The 18978-nt window shown below is 50.5% G+C and overlaps 1 protein-coding gene across 30 annotated transcripts in view; it reads right to left on the bottom strand.

Annotated features, from left to right (window-relative positions):
- Positions 1-18978, bottom strand: part of PDE4DIP (phosphodiesterase 4D interacting protein) — a 166733-nt gene that overhangs the window by 4306 nt on the left and 143449 nt on the right. For 11 of the 30 annotated variants that reach the window (XM_053916262.2, XM_053916268.2, XM_053916274.2 and 8 more), the window contains 11 exons: positions 18387-18610; positions 17600-17752; positions 15450-15629; positions 12172-12423; positions 10800-10931; positions 9983-10102; positions 8413-8602; positions 7773-7897; positions 4423-4662; positions 2297-2410; positions 1509-1735 (listed from right to left, as the gene is read on the bottom strand). In XM_053916262.2, the coding sequence (XP_053772237.1) occupies positions 1509-1735; positions 2297-2410; positions 4423-4662; positions 7773-7897; positions 8413-8602; positions 9983-10102; positions 10800-10931; positions 12172-12423; positions 15450-15629; positions 17600-17752; positions 18387-18610 (1957 nt within the window). Of the gene's footprint in view, positions 1-1508; positions 1736-2296; positions 2411-4422; positions 4663-7772; positions 7901-8412; positions 8603-9982; positions 10103-10799; positions 10932-12171; positions 12424-15449; positions 15630-17599; positions 17753-18386; positions 18611-18978 lie in introns of all 30 variants that reach the window. The other 19 variants (XM_053916270.2, XM_053916273.2, XM_053916272.2 and 16 more) reach the window with 3 other exon arrangements.

Below are 18978 nucleotides of genomic sequence, written 5' to 3'. Positions count from 1 at the left end.
CTTTGTGAGTGAGGCGCAGGCGCAGGGCCACTCGCACCTGTGAAACCCTAACCTGGAAGCCCAGCATCTCCAACTTCGGCAGGCATCTCGGAATGTCCCCGTGTGTCCAGATTTGCAAGAATTCATTTGATTCCAGCTTCCCCCTCACTCCCTTTAAGCTTCCATTCCTGCTCCATGCTCTTCAGACTACACCTGCTCTTCAGTCCTGAAGAGGAGTGAACTACACCATTTTGGTATGTTGATCAATTTGAATTAAAGTTACTTAAGGAAGAGCAGGTGTGAGAAAGATATTCTGACCCTCCCCCTGAAAGCAGGAAATAAGTCTCCCAGGTGAAAGGTACCCTCCCCCGTATCAGGAGGCAGAGAAACATCCTTATCACCAGGGACAGGGATTTCTGGCAAGAAGGCTGTACAAACCAACCAACCCTGTTACTTCTCGTGTTACCGACCCAAGCCCAAACCCCTTTGTCAATTCTCACACATGTATTCTTTCTTTGTCTCAGGGGTATACAAGCTGCCTGCTTTGGTCACCTCTTGGAGCCTCAGACCTTTGGGGCTCCCATGTGAAATTAAATTTGTTTTACTTCCATTAATTATGTCAGTGTAATTACGGGGCCAGCCAAAGCACCTAGGAGGGGGAAGGGAAAGGCTTTCCCCCCCTGGCACCCACTGCCCTTCCTAAATCACACCTTATGCCCATCTGGGCATCAGGCCAAACCATTTGTGCTCTGGGGACTGAAGTGTTGCTCTCTTTACCTGGCATGCCCTCCTCCACCCAGAGAACCTGCATGCCCCCCGAGGTGTCCCTCTAGGAACCCGTCACTCTCCTTACCTGGGATTATGGCCGCTTCTGCATCCCTGCCCTCACGCCCAGCGGACCATGTCTAACACTGTTCCTGGAGCCCCTTGTTGTACTTATTCACTTGAATGTGTGTCTTGCTCCCTAGTGCAGGGGTTCCTGGGGCAGAATGTCCCCACATGTCTGAGCGTCTCCCAGTGGCTCAGGGCAGCACTGCAGCTGGTGCCCAGTCTCTCAATGGGAAGTGCTCTGAGAAGTGGCCACCTGCCTTCCTCCCCTGCTCAGCCCCAACAGGGAAACCCCACGGCTGGCAGGCTTCTCACCCCTTCCACACATGTGGCCCATCGGCATGTGAACTCACAAACTCTGATTAAGTGATTTCACTCTGACCATGGATGGTCACGTGCCAGCAGGACCGTAACAGAGAATCAGCTACCACATGGAGCTCAGCACAGCACCGTGGGTGCCGACGCTGCAGGGGCTTTTCTGGGGTTCTGAGGGAAAATATCAAGGCAGCTACATCTGGAACGGAGTTTATAGTGAAAACAGGAGATGGAGAAAAAGGCTGGCTGGGTGCAAATGTAGGGTGTATCTACAGCTGTTGGGAGATGCAGAGCACAAAAAAAAAAATAGAAAAGACTGGGAGAAAGAGCTAAAACCAGAAGAAAGGGCACAAGGTAAGGGCACCTAAGAGCTGTGATGTGATTACCTCTGTGCCCCGAGCGTCAAGGCCAGGGCAGGGGCAGGCTGACCTCACGACAGACACTATCTTCCTGACCAGCAGTTCGCCTTCTCCAATCTGCTGCCTCAGGGCACTGTAGTCATCAATGTGGCCAATGACGTGGCGGCCGTGCTTACTGGCAAAGGAGCCATCAGCAGCATCACCCTCCAGCTTGGCAGGGCTCTTCGTTACCGGAGAATCATCCGAACCCAGCTCTGAAAAATGAAACCACAGCAAACAGGACCCACTGACATTTATAATCATATCATCAGTTCACTTCAGTCCAAAAGATCTATCAAATAGTGAAAGAGCCAGGAACAAGGAAGGCAGCCTTAGAAAAGCATAGCGTGGTGTGAAGCCCATAGATGTTCTGGGTTCTAGGTTTTTATAATCTTTCTTACATTATCTCATAGTGATAGAAGTGTCAGGAGGCAAATTTTGTGCTTATTACAAATGAAATATTCACGACCAATATTAATTTTAAAATTTTAATTTCTGGGATGAGGAGACCCAGACCAGGAGTTTAGCTGCCAGCAGCACTTTCAGGAAGGGAGTGGCTACAGTGCAGTGGAGCAACAGGGCAAAAGGGAAACCGTGGGAGAAAGCGTAATGACAAGAAAGGTGGCCACAGAAGTTGCGATGCGTAGGGCTAAAGGCTTTGGGACACACTGGGAAGACTTGCTAAATTCAGATGATGCGCATGCAGAAAGCCAAAGGTTACTTGCATTGACAGCCTTTGATCCTCAGTCCCTGAGCCCTTCAGCAGCCATATTTACCATTTGTCCCATTGAGGCCAGCAGTGTCTGGACCAGGAGCGGCAGGAGAAGAGCTGGGGAAGACCGGGCCTGGATCCATGCCAACATCCCGAACTGGAGGGGAGGCAACTGCATCTAGGCAGTGAAGAGAAGAATGACTTTCAGGAACCCTGAAACCCACTGCTCCCCAGCACTTGCACGGCCTCCTCCTCCCCATCGGAGGTCTGAGGCAGCGTGACTCACCTCGCACGTAGTCATCACTCATACACCCCAAGCAAAAGCAAGAGCGAAGGAATCACATATTTTGAAACAAGATGTTCCTTTAAGTTAAGGGTGTTCCATGAAAAAGCAACTTCTAGTTAAAAAAATTATTAGGCATATTTTTCTAACCCCAGTTTTGAATAATTTTGTACATACTATACTTTGTAACTAAGTATACATATGCATAAATGATGTGGAACATATGTTAAAACTACCGACTCAAGGAATGAATGGATGTATGGGTGACAACTGAGCATTCTCTTCACCATTGTGATAGGAGTTAGTGCTGCAGAAAAAATGTAGACTAGGAGACAGAAGCCTTGGTGGGTGAGAGGTGCCATAATGGAGATCAGGAAGCAAGCCTACAGTGGAGGAATTAGAAAATATCACAAAGATAATGGGGGGAGAATGGGGACAACTCTAACTGAACACCAATTTTAAAAAAAAGGAAATACCACAAAGACAGAAACAATCCTCAGGCAAGCTTAGCGCCTGCTTCCCCGCCTGGGCCCCTGTGGCGGGATAGCTGGAGGAGTGGTGACCGAGCCAGTGGGGCCGAGTCCTGGCTGTGTTGTGGGGAACAGTGAGGGAGGGGAAAGCCTGGTTAGAGAGGAGGGCCCCTACTGAACACTGCAACCAGCATGGCTGCCAGAGCAGGACAAGCGGTTTCTACATGCCAGGCACGCCTGTCCGCATACGTGTTCCCACTAAATGGCCACAAAATATGACCGGGGAGTACCACCTGCATTTGACAGGTGAGGTCACTGTGCGGTAAGTGGACATCTAGCAGAACCAGAGAGAGAAAAGGACTAACACACTCCGGAACAGCAGGCAAGAAAGTCAGAAAGCTCAGCTTTAGGTAATCTGAGCAGAGGTGGCTTCTGATTAAAATAAAATTGAGGATATGGCCATGGAGGTGAGTGGATCAGAATTAAATGGTGAACCAATGGGAGGTGGGGGGAAGAGGAAGTAGAAATAAATGTATCGAGAGCCTGGGGTGTGGGGGCAATATTACCATTCATGTTAAAACTGGGGGAAGAGAGATTGATGAAGGATATTGAGATGAGAGGGAGAGAACCAGTTAAGACTTTTCTACCTGCAAAAGTGGGCAAGGTGTGGGGGCAGAACTGGTTGACAGCCACCTGGAATAAATATGGCTCCTTTCCCTACTTTCCCACAACCAGGATTTCCTTAGGGACAGGAATGTTCTTCCTCACAGCCAAGTTTCCCACATGTCAGGGAAAGGGAAGCCAGGCGAGACAGTCTGGGAAGGCCAGCAATACAGAGCATGGTGAGGCAGAAGGAACACAAACTGGAAATCAAAATCTCTGGTTCGAATCCCGGGTTGATCTCTTAGCTCCTGTAGGCCTAGCATGTCAGTTCATGTTTCAGCGCCTCAGTCTTCTCGTGCGAAAGCAGAGAGAGTAGACCCTGCCCTGCCTCAGCTGAGATTATTTGAAAAATTGTCTGAAAACTTGTGTAAGTTTTAAAACACTCCCAAAACACAAGGAATAGTTAAGATACACAGCTGTCAATTGTTGAGCAATTGTTATGGTGTCAAGCACTTGTAAATTATTGCATTTAATGCTCCAAATAACCACACAAAATACTGTTATCCACATCTTAAAAAATGAGGAAACCAAGGCTTAAATATCTGCGAAGTTTAAACACCCTGGCCAAGGCAAACAACCGGTAGGTGGCAAACTGCGAGTGTGGGGGCAGGTCTGACCCTGAATCCCAGGCTCTCACTCAGGCTCTGTATTGGAGCATCTCCAATTTCACCCTGACCTTCAGGAGCTTGGAGGAGGCAAGATTGTCCCTTCCCCACAGACATCCTGGTGGCCTCCCTGCTTGCTGAGGGCTTCCCGATGCCCTTTCCTTCCTACCTTGGAAGAGCGGCTGCTTGCTTCCAGGGTCAGAGTTGGCTATTGAGTTCTGGCTGACTGAGGGGGTGCTGAGGCTGGCTTTGCTGGCGCCCCGATCCAACTGCTGCTCCAGCTGCAGTCGCAGACCGTTGTTCACCTCAATGCTCTGCTCCAGCTGCCCTCTCAAAGCGTGTATCTCTGCCACCAGGTGGCTCAAGTCACTGCTCAAAGGGCCCTGATGCCAGGCATCCCAGGTGTACGCTGAAAGGAGAGGAGAGGAGAGGTTGGCAGCACTGATCACAGTATTTCTATGCATCTGTCAGAACACTCCTCTGTGACATTGACATTCCTTTCCGCCAAGGACCTCACTGTCGTCATCGCAGGGTCCCAGGCACCCCATCTGTGATGGATGTGTCATTTTTCCTGGGTGGAGTCTGGAATACACTCCAGTCTGGAATTTTTCTGAGGCTCAAATTATCCATGTGCACTAGAGGGTATCTGACTGGCAGATGAGGTCAGGCCTATTATTTCGTCTCCATATTAACTCTAGTCCTGCTGGCCAGTGAGCAGGGTCTTCCAAAACAGGAGGTCAGCACCATGCTGAAGAAGGGCAGGGGCTGGGGGAGGAGGAGAATCGATAGCCCCCACGCTCAGGAATCAAAGAGGACGGGAGGAGGAAGGCATCAGGCCTCCAGCAGCAGGTAAGAATGGGAATCAGGGACCACAGACCAGGGATCACACTTGATTGAAATTTTTATCTGCTCCATGTTTTTTACCTCCACTACCTACCAGTCTGTTTGTCCCTGTTGGGAATGAAGAGATAGGAGAAATCATCTATAAGACCACAACTGCGTTATCTGAGAACTTTGAGGCCAAATGTGTCTGAAAAGGTAGAATTTGTTCTGGTTTTTAGCAAGGCAATAGGCTGCATCTACCATGCATACCACAGAACACACATGCCCACCTGCATCTGGGCCACAGCACTTACTCAAACACAGTCGTATCTCTGCGATGGGTTATATGAATGTTCTCACTAAGTCGGATAAACAAAGACTACAAATATACTTTGGTCAGTTCAGTTAGGTTTTGTTACCAAATGAATATATAAAAAAGAGTTCAATTCAAACAACAAATTGGAAAAAAAAAAAGAGTTCAATTCAGAGCTCTTATGGGGTTATAGAATTAAGAAAAAGGGATTATGGGACTTTAGTGGTAGTAGCTTTGAAATAAGCTCTAAAAGACCCATAAAAACAGGTAAAGGCATGAAAGGGGAGATGAGTCAGGATACTAACCCCAAAGTTCCACGATGCTCCTCCCTTTTTTCCCCCTATATCCAAATTCTCATAATATTCTGCTTATTTAAAAATGTTTGTCACTTATCCATTCTCCCTTTTTTCCCCAATAGCTCTTCGATGAGACTCTCATCACTCAACACCCAGAATATCACTACACCCATTCAAGAGGTTTCCTTGATTCTAAGGTCTTCCAACTCCAGCATATTCCACCAGTCTGACCATCCTAAAATTGTTTCCATCCTGTACCTATTTTGCTTGGAAAAACCAAGCACATTTCCATCGCCTACTTCACAGGGTATAAAGTTTCATCCTACCTTACAGGTCTTCCAACTCCCTTTTCAACTACCCTGACTTCTCACACCCCCCGACACAAAGCTCTCCCGTAGGCAGGTGGGTCTCCCCGCCCCAACACTCCCATGCCTTTGCACAAGGCTATTCGCTCAGCCTGCTGTGCCCTCTAGATTTCTTCAAGTTCTAGCTCACATTCTCATCAGCAAAATTGGGAAACTCAACCAGGTTTTATGAAAATTCAAATTTGGCAGAATAGTGAATATTCTTAATATAATAAACCATATTGCTCATGGGATTTTTAAACATACAATCAAAAACAGCCTAGAGTTGACAGACTCAGGGAGTCAACCTCCCATCCAAAGCAAGTACTTGACAAAGCATCCCTTTCTATTTAAACAAGGCTTGAGCTCTGGCTGGTGTGGCTCAGTGGAATGAGTGCCGGCCTGCAAACCAAAGGGTCACTGGTTTGATTCCCAGTCAGGGCACATGCCTAGGTTGTGGGCCAGGTCCCTGGTTGGGGGCACGTGAGAGGCAACTGCACATTGATGTTTCTCTCCCTCCCCTCTCTCCCTTCCCCTTTCTCTAAAAATAAATAAATAAAATCTTCAAAAATAAAAAACAAGGCTTGGACGGGGAGCTTACTCTCTCACAAACCAGCCATTCCATCACTGGAAGTCTCTGGGGACAGGGAAAGCCTGAGTTATATAGACCCAGATTCTGTGGCCCTTCACCCTTTGGCCCTTTGTTCAGCTCTCTGAAGGGACACAAAACACATGAGCTCCTCTTCACCTCACAGCTTTTCAAATATTTGAGGTCACTTCTCATCTCCTCAGGATCTCTTCCAAGCCTAAAAATATCTAATTTCTTCAACCAGTTTGAGATTTCTGGTCCCTCAGCCTTGTGGCCCATGTCTTCATTATGTTCCTTAGTTTGTCACTGTGCCTTTTCCAAGATGGTGCCCACAATCTAACAGTGTTTCTGACGTGGTCTCACCACAGGGACGCCACCTCCCATGGCCGTGGTCCGAGGCTGCACTGGCTTTCCTAGCAACCTTGGCCTACATCTTCCTTGTGGAAATGTGTGTCTCCCTAACGCCCTCATCCACAAAAGCTGTGGCTGGTCCACCCCCTGGTGCCCCCGCTCCACTTCCCCAAGCCCACAAATAGCTACAGAATAGACCCAGGCTTCCCCACCCCATGTTTCTACCTCTGATGTTTTTTTAATCGAGCTCAGGACTTTTTAAACTTATTACTTTAGCAGGTGGCAAACATCTTCAATAAGAATTTAAAATTTAAATCCAGCATTGAAATTTAAGTCTTATTAGTGGAATTTCCATAAAAACATTCTTCTATCTTAATTTTCTCACTGGGGAAGGGGTCAGAGTGGGAGCCTGCTGCGTGGGCTGCATGGTGGCCGGGATGGGTCATCCACAATGCATGAGGCCTTTTTCAGGCACCACCGGCGCAGTCTTCGTATTTACACAATATCGCTGTACAGTCAGGACTTTGACGACCTGGGATTTGGCCTTGATGGATGAAGTTTGACTCTTGTGGCCAATTTTTAAGGATGTCTAGGCTCGATCTGGCTCATGGCACCCACCTCTGGGCTTTGTGTATGGGGCTCCCCTCTCTTTTCATTGGGAGCCCCAGGTCTGGGGGTCTTCTTCTGAGACAGAACTCTGTAGCTTTCCAAGCTCTCTAAACTCCCAAATTCATGAGGACTTTACTGGGACTCGAAGCAAGGGCAGGGAGCTCATGGGGTGGGGGAGTAGGGGGGAGCACATACCTTTCAGCCCCTTCTTGGAATTGCCGTAAAGTGCCTCGTAGATCTGCAGCTCTGACTGGAGGGTCTGGAAGAGCTGCTGTTTCTCTTCACACTGTTGCTGCAGGAGGGCCAGCTTGCGCTGTAGCCTGCTGGGGAGAGGCAAGGGCCTGCTGAGCTGGGGCGGCCACTTGGCCGAACCGGGGCACCAAACTGTGAGCCAGCCTTTGCCTCATAGAGCTTTAGGCCTAGCAATCAACTCAGGGGTCATGCAGACCATGGCTTTGATTTTATAGACGTGGGAACAGAGGCGCAGGGAGGTAAAGTAGCTTTGCTTGGAGCCACGTCATTAGCTGCATTAGCTAGGAGACACCAACACTGCCCCCAGTTCTCACTGCTCCCCAAGTGCTCTTTTCATGCTGCCAAGCAGTTAGAGAGTTTACGCTGGAGATGAGCATCATGGCTGGTGTAGAAGTTTAACTCTCAACTTTGGAGTGAAAGGGGTGATCCCAGAGAAGTCCTTCCTTCTGCTCGGTCACCCGTAAGTCAGCGATAGCAGAGGGGAAACTGAGGCTTCCCAAGGGGCCACTAGCTATCTTGCCAATATCCCTTCTTCAAAATCTGAAACTGGGGCCACCTTCCTTATCGGGGGGCTCCCTCTGACCTGCAGTCTTTCTCCTGGAGGGACAGCCGCTCCTCCTGGAAATGCGCAATCTCCTGCTGCTTCTCCTTCAAGTCCTCCAAAAGCTGCTGCCGGTCCACCTTCTGGTGCTCCAGCTGCACTTCCAGGTCTTGAAGCCGGGATCTTGAGGTCAGCAGAGCCTCCCTCAGGCACTCTGTTTCCTGCGAGTGCTCTGGTGAGCAGAACACAGCAGCATTCAGGTTGTGGGGCAAAGGTCAGTAAGAAGAGGAGCCCAAGCACATCTAATCTGACAGGCAGAACTAAGGCAAAAGGAGCCAGGGAGGCACCAGCTCACTGTATCCACATGCCCTGGGGAAGGAGGCCTCTGTCTTTGCGGTGCCTAATCCTCGGATTCAATACGGTCTACCTTGCTGTTAGAGAAAACATTCTGGTTTCTAACGCTACTTTCTAAGTGCTCACAACCCTCTGTGCAACAATCCATCCTTGAATTTCACCAAAGATCAACATCAAAATTTCCTGTCTGCAGTTTTCCGGATATATTATTGCCATCATTTTGAAAACAGGGCCGTTGGTTCTAGCCTTGTGGCACCTCTCTGATATTCATGATTTCTTAGAGTCTTGACAAGGACTCTGAAAAAAGAACTGCAGGTACCGTCAGTCCTCTGGGGTGGAATTCACTGGGGCCTGGCAAATTGTACTCACTTAACTCTCACTGTCTTCTCACCTGTGAGGCCTGTTCTAGTCTTTCCAGGCATGCAGTGGTAGTTCAGTAGTTGTGCCTTCTCTCTTATCTATTAACTTTTGTTATCTTCCCCAAGCAGTGAGCTTTCCTCTCACATCTTCCTGCTCTGCAGTGGCTAATTCGGAAAAATCTATTGACTATCTTTTTTTTTTTCCACAAGCATTCATTCATTCTGGACTTGATCCTTTTGACACTATTCTTAGTCTTTTATGGCTATTCAATGAATATATGTAAATAAAAATAATTTGTTATTGATGATACAATGATTGGAGCAAGTCAGTTAACACTAAGGTCAGCTGTGCCCCAGGCCCACCTGTGGATGCCACTGCACAGAGTTAGGAAAGCTCTGGAGGACACTTTGTCAGCACCTCCAGACACAGAGGCACGAGGATTCCTGACCAGAGAGGAGCCTCACTGATGAGGGAGGGGATGTGGTGTGGAGATGGCAGCTCTACCGGGAGGGATACACAGAGCTGCAGTAAGTCTGCAGAAACTCATGTCCTTCCTCTCCTGGTTCCGAATCAGCTGTGAGTTGGGAGGAGGCAGAACAGACACCCAGGCGGCATCCACTCTGAGAGCTGATGACTGCACACCTGCAGGCGAGTTTGCACAGATGTGGTGGATTTCCTAAAGCTACTTGTCCTGGAGCCTAGGAGTCTGAGGGCCCATCGTGGGCACCTCTCAGGAGCAGCCCTTTCCAGACAGAGAACAGCTATGGGAATTTTGGGTTGGTGGACTTGGGTAGCTGTTATGTCCACCTCCTCTGTCTGCTTCTCCAGTTGGTAATTGGTGTGGCCAGGGAAGAAAGGGACACGAGAGTGATCACAGTTTGGGCTTTTGACCACCCACCTCTGGAAACGTGACTCAGCTGAGCCTGAAGGCTCCTGTTTTCCTCCCTAAGGACTTTGTTCTCGTTGTACAGCTGAGGCGTGGTCTCCAGGCCCTGACTGCAGAAGTTAGAGGTGGTTCCTGTTCCAGAAAGTTCAAGCAGGCAAGTTATGCAACTGCGTAACAGATGCTGTCAGAAGACACCCCTTCTGTGTCTCCAAAGATACTGTCCCAACCCAGCACAAAACCCTGAGGACTCGAGTCCCAGGCCTAAAGGCTGGTGGGCTGAAGGCCTGGTTTCATGTCCTCCTCTTGGAGGGGGAGGTTCTCTGCTGCATTATCACACCCTTGCTGCAGCCGTTAGGGAGGCTTGTTCCTCTAAATAGCTGCTGCTGAGCTGTGGGCAGGACAAGGTGTGTGGAATGAATGGCACCCCAGTGACTGCACCTGTGGGGAGAGGGTAGGGGAAAAGGCCACCTCGGTAAGTGGCTGGGGGAGTGTCTCTGAGACCTGGCTCTATCACTTGCCAACCACAGGACAAGGGTGCAGAGGAGTCAGCAGGAAGTAGGTGAGCAGATTAAGGATGGGATGAAAAGTCAGAGGGCTCTGGGCCAGACCTTGCTGGTTCTGCCATAAGGAGAGTTACTCTCTGAGCTCCCCTACATCGTCCAAGTAAGAGTAACGGTACTTGCCCAGCTGCCTTGCCAGGCCATTTGCAGGGAGCAACTGGAATAAAGCAGACCACTGTGCTTTGAATGATGCGAAGCTCTGCCTGAGGGCCCTCCCTCCAGAACTCCCTAATTATGACCAGAAACAGGATGCCCTGGGCACATCCTACCGCTTCCTCGGGCAGTGGAGCTGAGCCGCTGTTCCAGCTGCTCCCGCAGGCGGTCGTTAATGCAGATCGACTCCTCCAGGCGCTGGCGCAGGTTCCGGATTTCACCAAGATGCTCTTCTAGCAGGTCAGCCCCTGCAGCCACCCCCCAGGTCAGGAGAGATGTGGGAGACAGAGAATCCTGGTCACAGGTGGGGCCAATTTGAGGTGGGGTGGGGGGAGGGGGGCTGGGCCACTGGCCTCTCAGCAAGATTGCTAAACATCACCATCCTTCTTCTGCCACTACACCCTCTCACATGGGCACACAGGAACACAGTACACTTTCAAACACAGGACAGCCACGTGCTTAGCAAGCTGCATGGCTTCCTCCCACACAGGGCTAAGTGCAAGGGAGATATTAGTGTAAGTGTGCAGTGAGTGTAAGAGAGTTCCACATGGTTTAGGAAGATAACTGAAGTCTGTGGACAGGGCCTGCCTAGCATCTAGAAAGGTGGGGCCACCCCCTGAGTGTGACTTTGGCTGTGACAGGGAAGGTCTCAGCTACCCTAATACCTCTCCTCTTACTGATACTTGATTAAACATTGTTTAGCAAGAAACAAAGCTCTTCCTCCCGCTCTGAGAGAACGCCTCAGGTCAAATGTCACGAACATAAACTCACCCTGTGTGGGTAATGGTCCTGAATGCTGCCCTCCTGTCACCTTTAATGGGAAGGACAGAAGGACAGCCTGCGCTGCTCTGAGAGAGGAGGAAGAAGTGCCCGCAAGGAAAGGATAAAAGATGCAGAAACCAGAAGTGGGAGGGGTGCTAATGACAGACTACAGCACCTGCACCATCTTGCTTTGGGCTCTTTTTCTGAAAATGACAATCGTCTTACTTGGAACTGAGCCAGACCCCAGTGTTCACCTGAGTAGCTAACCTGCCCACGCGGCGCAGTGGCTCCCAGCTCTGACCGGGACAGTAGGAGTGAGAGGGCGAGTTTGAGCTGGGTGTTCTACTCGGGGCATATTTGAGGGGTGGGAAGCTGTGCAGAAACAGCCACCCTTTCTGTAACAATTTCTGACTGCTGGAAGAATGTCCTGGGAGTGCTGGCGCCTGGCATTCTGGAAGGTCCTAGAGCGGCTGTCAGGGGCTCAGGATGCTGGGGGAGAGGGTGTGAATGTGAGAGCTCAGTGGGTGGGGGGGGGCGGCGGGGCAGGGCTAACTTTCCCATGACTGTGCAGCACGGAGGCCCTGGGCAGGGAGGATGAAGGCTGCACAGAGCATGGCCACGCCCCTTCATTTCATCCCCACTCTGTGACCTAGGGCCAGAGGAGACATGAAAAAGCCCTGCCCAGGGAGGAAAGTGGGGGACTTTAAAGGGGATCTGTTTTCTTACCTGTGGGTTTGGAGTTTAGCTGGCACATGGAGGAGCCTGAGGAGAGGTCCCCAGATACGCTCCCTTTCTGAGGCCTCATCATATCCCACTGGCCACTGCTGCCCAGGTACTGAGGCTCCAGGATTCCGCCCAGTTCTAGGGTGCCCCTTGGAGGAGAGGGAGGCTGGGCAGCGTTGAGGTGGTGGGAAGAGCTGGCTTTTGAGAGGTTGCTCCGCAGTGTGGCTGGGGAGGCAGGGTGGCCAGTGCTGACACCTGAACAGAAAGGAACACACGTGAGAAACGGCACCAGAGGGGAAGCATGCAATTGCTAAGAACGGACACTGAAGGGGACACATGGGATGTCAGCAGTACTCCAGCCTACTGCGCACACCAATTAGATGGAGACTCACAATCTGGATGCCATGTATTTGCCATCCTGAGACACCAAGAGGTAAGGGACAGATTAAGTACCTGCAAGTCACCAGTGTAAACAAAAGAGAAGTCCAGTGGCCCACTCCTGGCTCCTGTTGTGATCCCTACGACAGAGTCCAGGGGAGTTCCGGGATAGAACTCGCTCCCAAAGTCAGGGTGCAAGGGTGTGACGGGATAGAGCATGGAGCACACCCGTGAACAGGAATATTTTGTTGGCCTATGGGTACCTGCCTTCCCCAGAAGCTAACCAATCATTTTCCCCCTTCTCCTTGGGGCTGTTGGAGGAGAAAGGGCAGGTGAGATCCAGGTAGACATGGTCGCTCCAATTCCTCCAGATTGAAGAACTCTTTGCTGAGGCTGGGGGAGGCTCTATGGCAGGTAAGCGGTGACTGGGACCTCACCCAGCGTGATTCAGCACCCCTGTCTGAAGGCTCACTGAAGGCTCTTCCCCCGAGTGAGGGCCTTTCCTTTCTTAGGCTGATGCTTTCATGGGGCTTGGGAAAGCCTGGGCCTTCCCCTGAGCCCCATCATTTCAGCTTGGGGAGAGACAGAGAGAGGCAGGCAGGTCTGTAGTTTAGGATATTCATATTCATGTGACTGCTTTCTTCCAGGGATTATATACACGGGCAGCAGGGTAAGAGATGTTGCCTCAACTGGTACTGGGCACAGCTTGGGCACTGGGTAGTTTTAAATTAGCCAGGTGGCTTTAACAGGCAGCAAAGTTGGAGAAGTATTGTCATGGGTCTTCCCTTCCCCAATTTGCAAAATACAGATTTTTAGCAAATCTCTGAAGTGCAGCCTTGCATTTTGAAGAGGATGAAACATGTAAGCCTCTGAATTTTACTTGGGATTCCATAAAGATGTGATTTCCTATCCCATTCAGCCCGACAAGGCAAAGGGGGAAAGGAGTCCTTGATGGTCACTTACTTTCTAACCAAGGTCACGGGAGGGTCCAGGGCTCTCAGCACCATGGTCGGTATTCTCACTCCGTCTCCCTGGCCACACAATGCAGAGCACAGGCCACTGGCCCCACAAAGACCCCAGACAGACTCTTGCTCAAGATTTTAGCCCCACAGTGACCTGAGAACCTGCCACACACCGCTGTCCATGTGGGAGCTTGTTCAATGCAAAAAGGAGAGCTGGTAACCGATGGTCCCTTGGAGAGGACCACACCTCAGCAGGCAAAGAAAGGGCTACAGTCTTCCCCATGAATGCCGGGACCACCGCAACTCTGGTCAACACCTCAGACTAGATATGACTCCAACCCACATCACCAGACCCCTTTTTTATGCAGCGCTCTCCTTAGATGTTCCCCTTTGGACAACTGACAACTGTGGGAAGGTAAAGGGAATAAAAGTAGGCTGGAGAACTCTCTTGCCATTTTGGCATGGGACAAATTTGTTATCCATCAATTGCTGGTTCCAGAACTGCTACAGCAGTAAGTTCTAGGTCGGACACACCAGCACTTTCCACTGACCTCCAAAGAGAGAGAGAAAATTGTTGCCTGGGTCCTCCAGAACTTGTTCAGCTGAGCTCGGCTCATGCTCTGAAGAAGACCCAGATTTGGGGCCATCTCTCCTACTTACTAGTGACCTTGAACAAGCAGCTTCACTTCCTTGAGCCTCAGTTCCCCTCTCTGGCTCTCCCTATCATGCAAGTTGTGTGAGGCTCAGGTAAGATCAGGTTCATGTCGCTATACAAGCCTGGACTGCTGTACTTGTGTGAGTGGATAAGCAAAAGGTAGCCTCTTAGACTTTACTGCCCGCAAAAGGAAGATGCTCAAACTCTCCTAAAAATGGTATTAGTCTGCCTGGTTCTGAAAATCAAACAGGGGGCAGTGTCAACCCATTTTCAGGGTTGACAAAAGAAATAATCTGGTCCAAATGACTTTTGAGGATTGAGACACACAAATTCTCGGCTGTGTTCTTAGGTCACTGGACTCCCTTTGGGTGGCGGTCCTTACATCAGTCTCTGGCTCACCCGAGCTTTTCTGGAGGCACAAAATGTTGTTTTAAGGTAGTTCCAAACTGCTTTCTGTTATTTTTTAAAAGTGCTACTAGAAAGCAAATTAATCGTGTGAGGTTCTTTTCTTATTTTTTCTAAGCTGTAATTGATCAAACACAAAAATAATTTTACGATGAGGCATCTAGCCCACATATACATCAAACCCTTTTCTAAAAAATGACTGTACTCAGTTCATGAATTCATGAATTTGTGACCACATAATGCCAACTCTCTGTGAGTCAGAGGGCAGAATTCACAAGCAGACACCACAGCTGTGCTTCTGGTTCTAGCTGCCCACGTGTCCCCTGGCCAGAGGCAGAAATGAACCTTGTGCACTAGGAAGACGGGCTGTCACCTCTCCTGAATCCCTTTACCACCACCTCTTGTGTCCCACGCCTGAGGATGTCAGGATGTGAACTCGATTTAAAGCATTTCACAGCAGGAAGATACAATGGCCCCAGAAAGGATCCCACCGAACATGGCCGTCTTTGTCACAGCCGCTTCATCGTGCATGGGCAGGGCTCAAAGCTCTCTCCCACGCCTGCCAGCAAGCACATCACTGATGTGTCAGGCTTTCAGCACACTTGGGGGTGCTCCACACTGGCAGCGGAGGGAGGAGCACCAGGGCTAGGGCCTGGTGAACAGATGAAGACACATACCCCAGAAAGACAACAGTAAGTACATTTACCCCCCCCCCCCCCCAAAAAAAAAAGCAAGCAGAGTTATCCTGCCACCGTCCACTGGCAATGTGTATCCCTAGGCTATATTTAGGGAAAACTCCGCCATCAAGCCATGCAGAGCCACACAGGGGTCGGGGAGAGGGCTGCCACTCGCAAGCACACAAATGCGGTGGAAGTGCTCACTTTCTCCCAATTGCTTCTGCAGCATCTGCAGCTCCTGTTGCGCCTCGGCCAAGGAGACGGTGGGTGTCTCACAGCAGCCAAGGAGGGGAGGGCCAGTGGAGCAGAAAGGCGGTAAGCTGGGTGGAGCTGAAGGCAATGGTGCCTGGCTAACCAGCATGGGGATGGAAGGAAAATAAAGGCCTGGAAACGGAAAGTTAGGGAGAAAGTTGAGACATCATTAGAGAGAAAGGGAGAGAAAGGAATGGGTAAAAGATGGAGAAGATGAAACTATTCCCTGACCAGATGTCTCCTTGGGAAGCGGCTGTCATTCCGTGTGGTGCTGCTGCCTGGGACAGCTAAAAGTGACCACTGCCATGGCCAAGGGTGAGCACTGTCACCCAGGAATCTGGCCTGGAGGGCCCCTCTTCCTTCTCCCTTGCCAGGGCCACCCTGTACACACAGTCTGTGCTCATCTTGAGAACAACTGGCTACAGAAGGCTAGGTGGCATTACAGTAACCCAGGCAGCTGCTGCCCTCTCCCAGCAATCCCAGCCAGAGCCAGGTCAGGGCAGCTGTGTCTGAATGCTTTCAAGGGCCCCGGGGTGCTGCTCCCTGCAGGTGCCGGTCCTTGCCCTGCGCCAAGACTCCCCCTATACCTAGAGTTCCTTTTCTGAGAGCATCAGGGCTCACCCTGAGGCAGGCAGGAGTGGACCAGGACTCGGGAAAAATTTGCATTATTGAAGCATGCAATTCAAGACTCTGATGGAAACAGAGTTCAGAATCCCAAAGCCATATGTTCATTCACCAAATGAAAAATAGAGGTCTCCACGAAGAAACTTAGACAGAGTGGCTTACAAACCTGCTGGGCATTTGTATCACTTGGGAAAAATTCCTCACACACACAGACTCTTTGAGCCCCAGTGCAGACCTAATAAACCACAAACTGGGAGGAGAGCATGGAAATTTGCACTGAAACAAATCTGTGAAGGCTGTCATTATGCGGCTCACCTACAGAAAGGTCTTCAGGAGCCCTGGGAAGTTCCGGTGTTTGAATCTGTCTCTGCTTCCCTAAAAACAGTTACAGGGCAGGCAGCCCAAGGAGGGAGCAGACACCAAGAGTGACGTGTGGAGAATGTCTCACATGGAAGAGGACGATCACATTCTAAATCATACCCGCTGGCCCAGGACGCTGACATGGTATCAGAGCAGCCCTGCAAAGACACCTGAATTGCCAAGTGGCACAGCCCGGGCATCCTTCAGGGAGGCGTCCTGGTTTTAAAACCCTTGGACTTCTGCTCTGTTTGACCCCAAAGCATTTCTGCAGATGTCTACAGTGCTAGGTGAGCAGCCATTCCCCAGAAGCTCTTGGTCTGGCTGCTGCTCACTGTGGCTGAGAAACTTGAGCCCAGGCTCAGGAAGATGCAGCCTGCCCCTTAAGACTTGTTCTCAGGAGAGACAGGGGTGACAGAAGGAAGCACTGTGCTTTCTGGGGTCCCCTCTGCACAAATCCAACCTCACCACACACCACCCTGAAGACAGCGGCCAGTGGGGTTTGGGGGTAGGAAGCCAAGACAAGGTTTGCCCTGTTCCGGCAGCATGGCCGGTGCAGACCTGCAATTAAACAACACACCCCTGCGCCTGCAGGTAAGTGAAGTGTACCTTTCTAACTGGCCCCAGGATACGTGTACCTGTCAAGGACTGCCAACCCATTCATAAGTCCCGAATGAACAGAATCTTGTCTGAGGATACTGAGGCCCCTCAGCCAGGAAGTATGCAGCCCCACCTACTGCGAGGCTATGGCATAGATAAAATGGGTAATGTGCAGGGGAGCAGTAGATGTGAACTACTTTTTTTCCCTTGGCTACTATAATCCTGGGAGAAACATTTTGCCCCTTTGCTCCTCAGGGTGAAATGAGAGAAGGAAATGAAAGTGTTAGCTAACTACTGATCAGAATTGGTAGGGATCTCAAAGTCTGTTGTGGATTACTGATTTTTCTAAAATGTTTCAAACAACGAAAAGTCAGACACAGCGAATGAGGATGGTCTCTTCATTTTGTCTAGGATCTAATGCAAATAAGCCCCCAACAGTGGAAACATCTGTCCCTGAAACAAAGTCAAACAGACAGCTGGGGGAGAGGAGATGAGGCCCCTGCCCGCTGACGGGTGCATACCTGGGTGGACCTGGCTGGCCTCCTGGGGGTGGTTCTGGGGAGCAGGCAAGCTGATGGGGTTGCTGCTGGGTTCAGCCTTAGCCCCAGGAGGGGTGGTAGTTGATGATGGTTTAGAAGACAGTACAGTAGAATGACTTGAATGATGGATGGAATCTACAAAAACCATGAATGAAAGAAAATGATGTTCTATAGGGAACTGGAATCTGGCCTGACAGTTAACCAAGGGTAGCAGGGAGGAGCCTCGCTTTCAGGGAAAGCACCAAGCACAAGCACTATGAGCAGGGTTCATTTCCTTATGCACAGACAGCTCCCTTAGTGAGGCAAGCCACCTTAGAGGTGATATGGGGCAGAGAGCCCTGAAACCAGGAAAATGCACTTCCTATAGTATAAGGCCAGCATGCAGCATCTGTGGGATGCTGTCCAGGAGCTGCAGCTAATAAGATCACTGCAGGAAGGAGCAGATGTTCCATCTTAAAGAAGGTCAGCCAGACAGATCCTGTGCTCAAGAGGCAGTGGGGAAGAAAAGTCCACTGTGAGCTTCCTCCTCTGTCCACTGGGGCTTGCCTTGCTTCCAACAGCATGCACAGGCTGTGGAGACCTGGTGACAGTGGTCACTCACAGAGTCAGGAGCACAGCAAAGATCCTGACCCACTGAGGCCTGTGCTTGGCCCTTGGTCCCAGGGCTGTGGTCAGCCTGAGCCACACTAAGGTGGGTCTATAAGGCCTGGTTATGGAGGTCTCCTCTCAGCCTAGATAAAGCTGGTGCCACTCGGACAGTAGAGGCTACCTGGGTGACCAGACGAAGCTTTCTTCTCTTCATAGTGTGTGTACTCGCTGGCTATGTCCATGTCAGAGCAGGCTTCCAGCTCGTCAGACAGGAAGGAGGAGCTGCTGGGAGAGCGGTGGGAGTCGGACAAGGCTCGGCTGCTGGAGGGCGTGAGGGAGCGAGCATCTAGCTTGGCCTGCAGGACTTCAATCACTTTCTCCTTCTCCTGCAGCTCCCTGCTTAGCCTAGTGAGGTGAGGGAGGACAATCAAGGTCACCAGACCACCTAGCCTCGACTGAGGCGCATTAGAAAAGCCACAGAAGTCAAGGGGGCCATTCCTGCAGAGAATAATCGAAATAACCCACCTCTGATTAGGGGTATGGAGTAGGTGGGGTGCAGAAGGAGGGGAAGCAATAGCTATCCAGTGCACTGGCCACATGATACGCTGAGGACTAGCAGAGACTGGGCTAGCCCTCTAAGTATACTGCTGCTTAAAGTATGGTCCCCACGACGGCTACAGCCTGAGTGGTTACCTGTCTCCAAGATGAGTACGGAAATGGAAGGTGAGCACTGAGAAACATATGGCAGTTTGGCATTGCCTTAACATCCAAGA

The sequence above is a fragment of the Desmodus rotundus genome, chromosome 12, assembly GCF_022682495.2.
Source record: "Desmodus rotundus isolate HL8 chromosome 12, HLdesRot8A.1, whole genome shotgun sequence".
Classification (NCBI taxonomy): domain Eukaryota; kingdom Metazoa; phylum Chordata; class Mammalia; order Chiroptera; family Phyllostomidae; genus Desmodus; species Desmodus rotundus.
The sequence above is the reverse complement of the archived record's forward strand: the minus strand, read 5'-3'. Positions and strand labels throughout refer to the sequence as shown.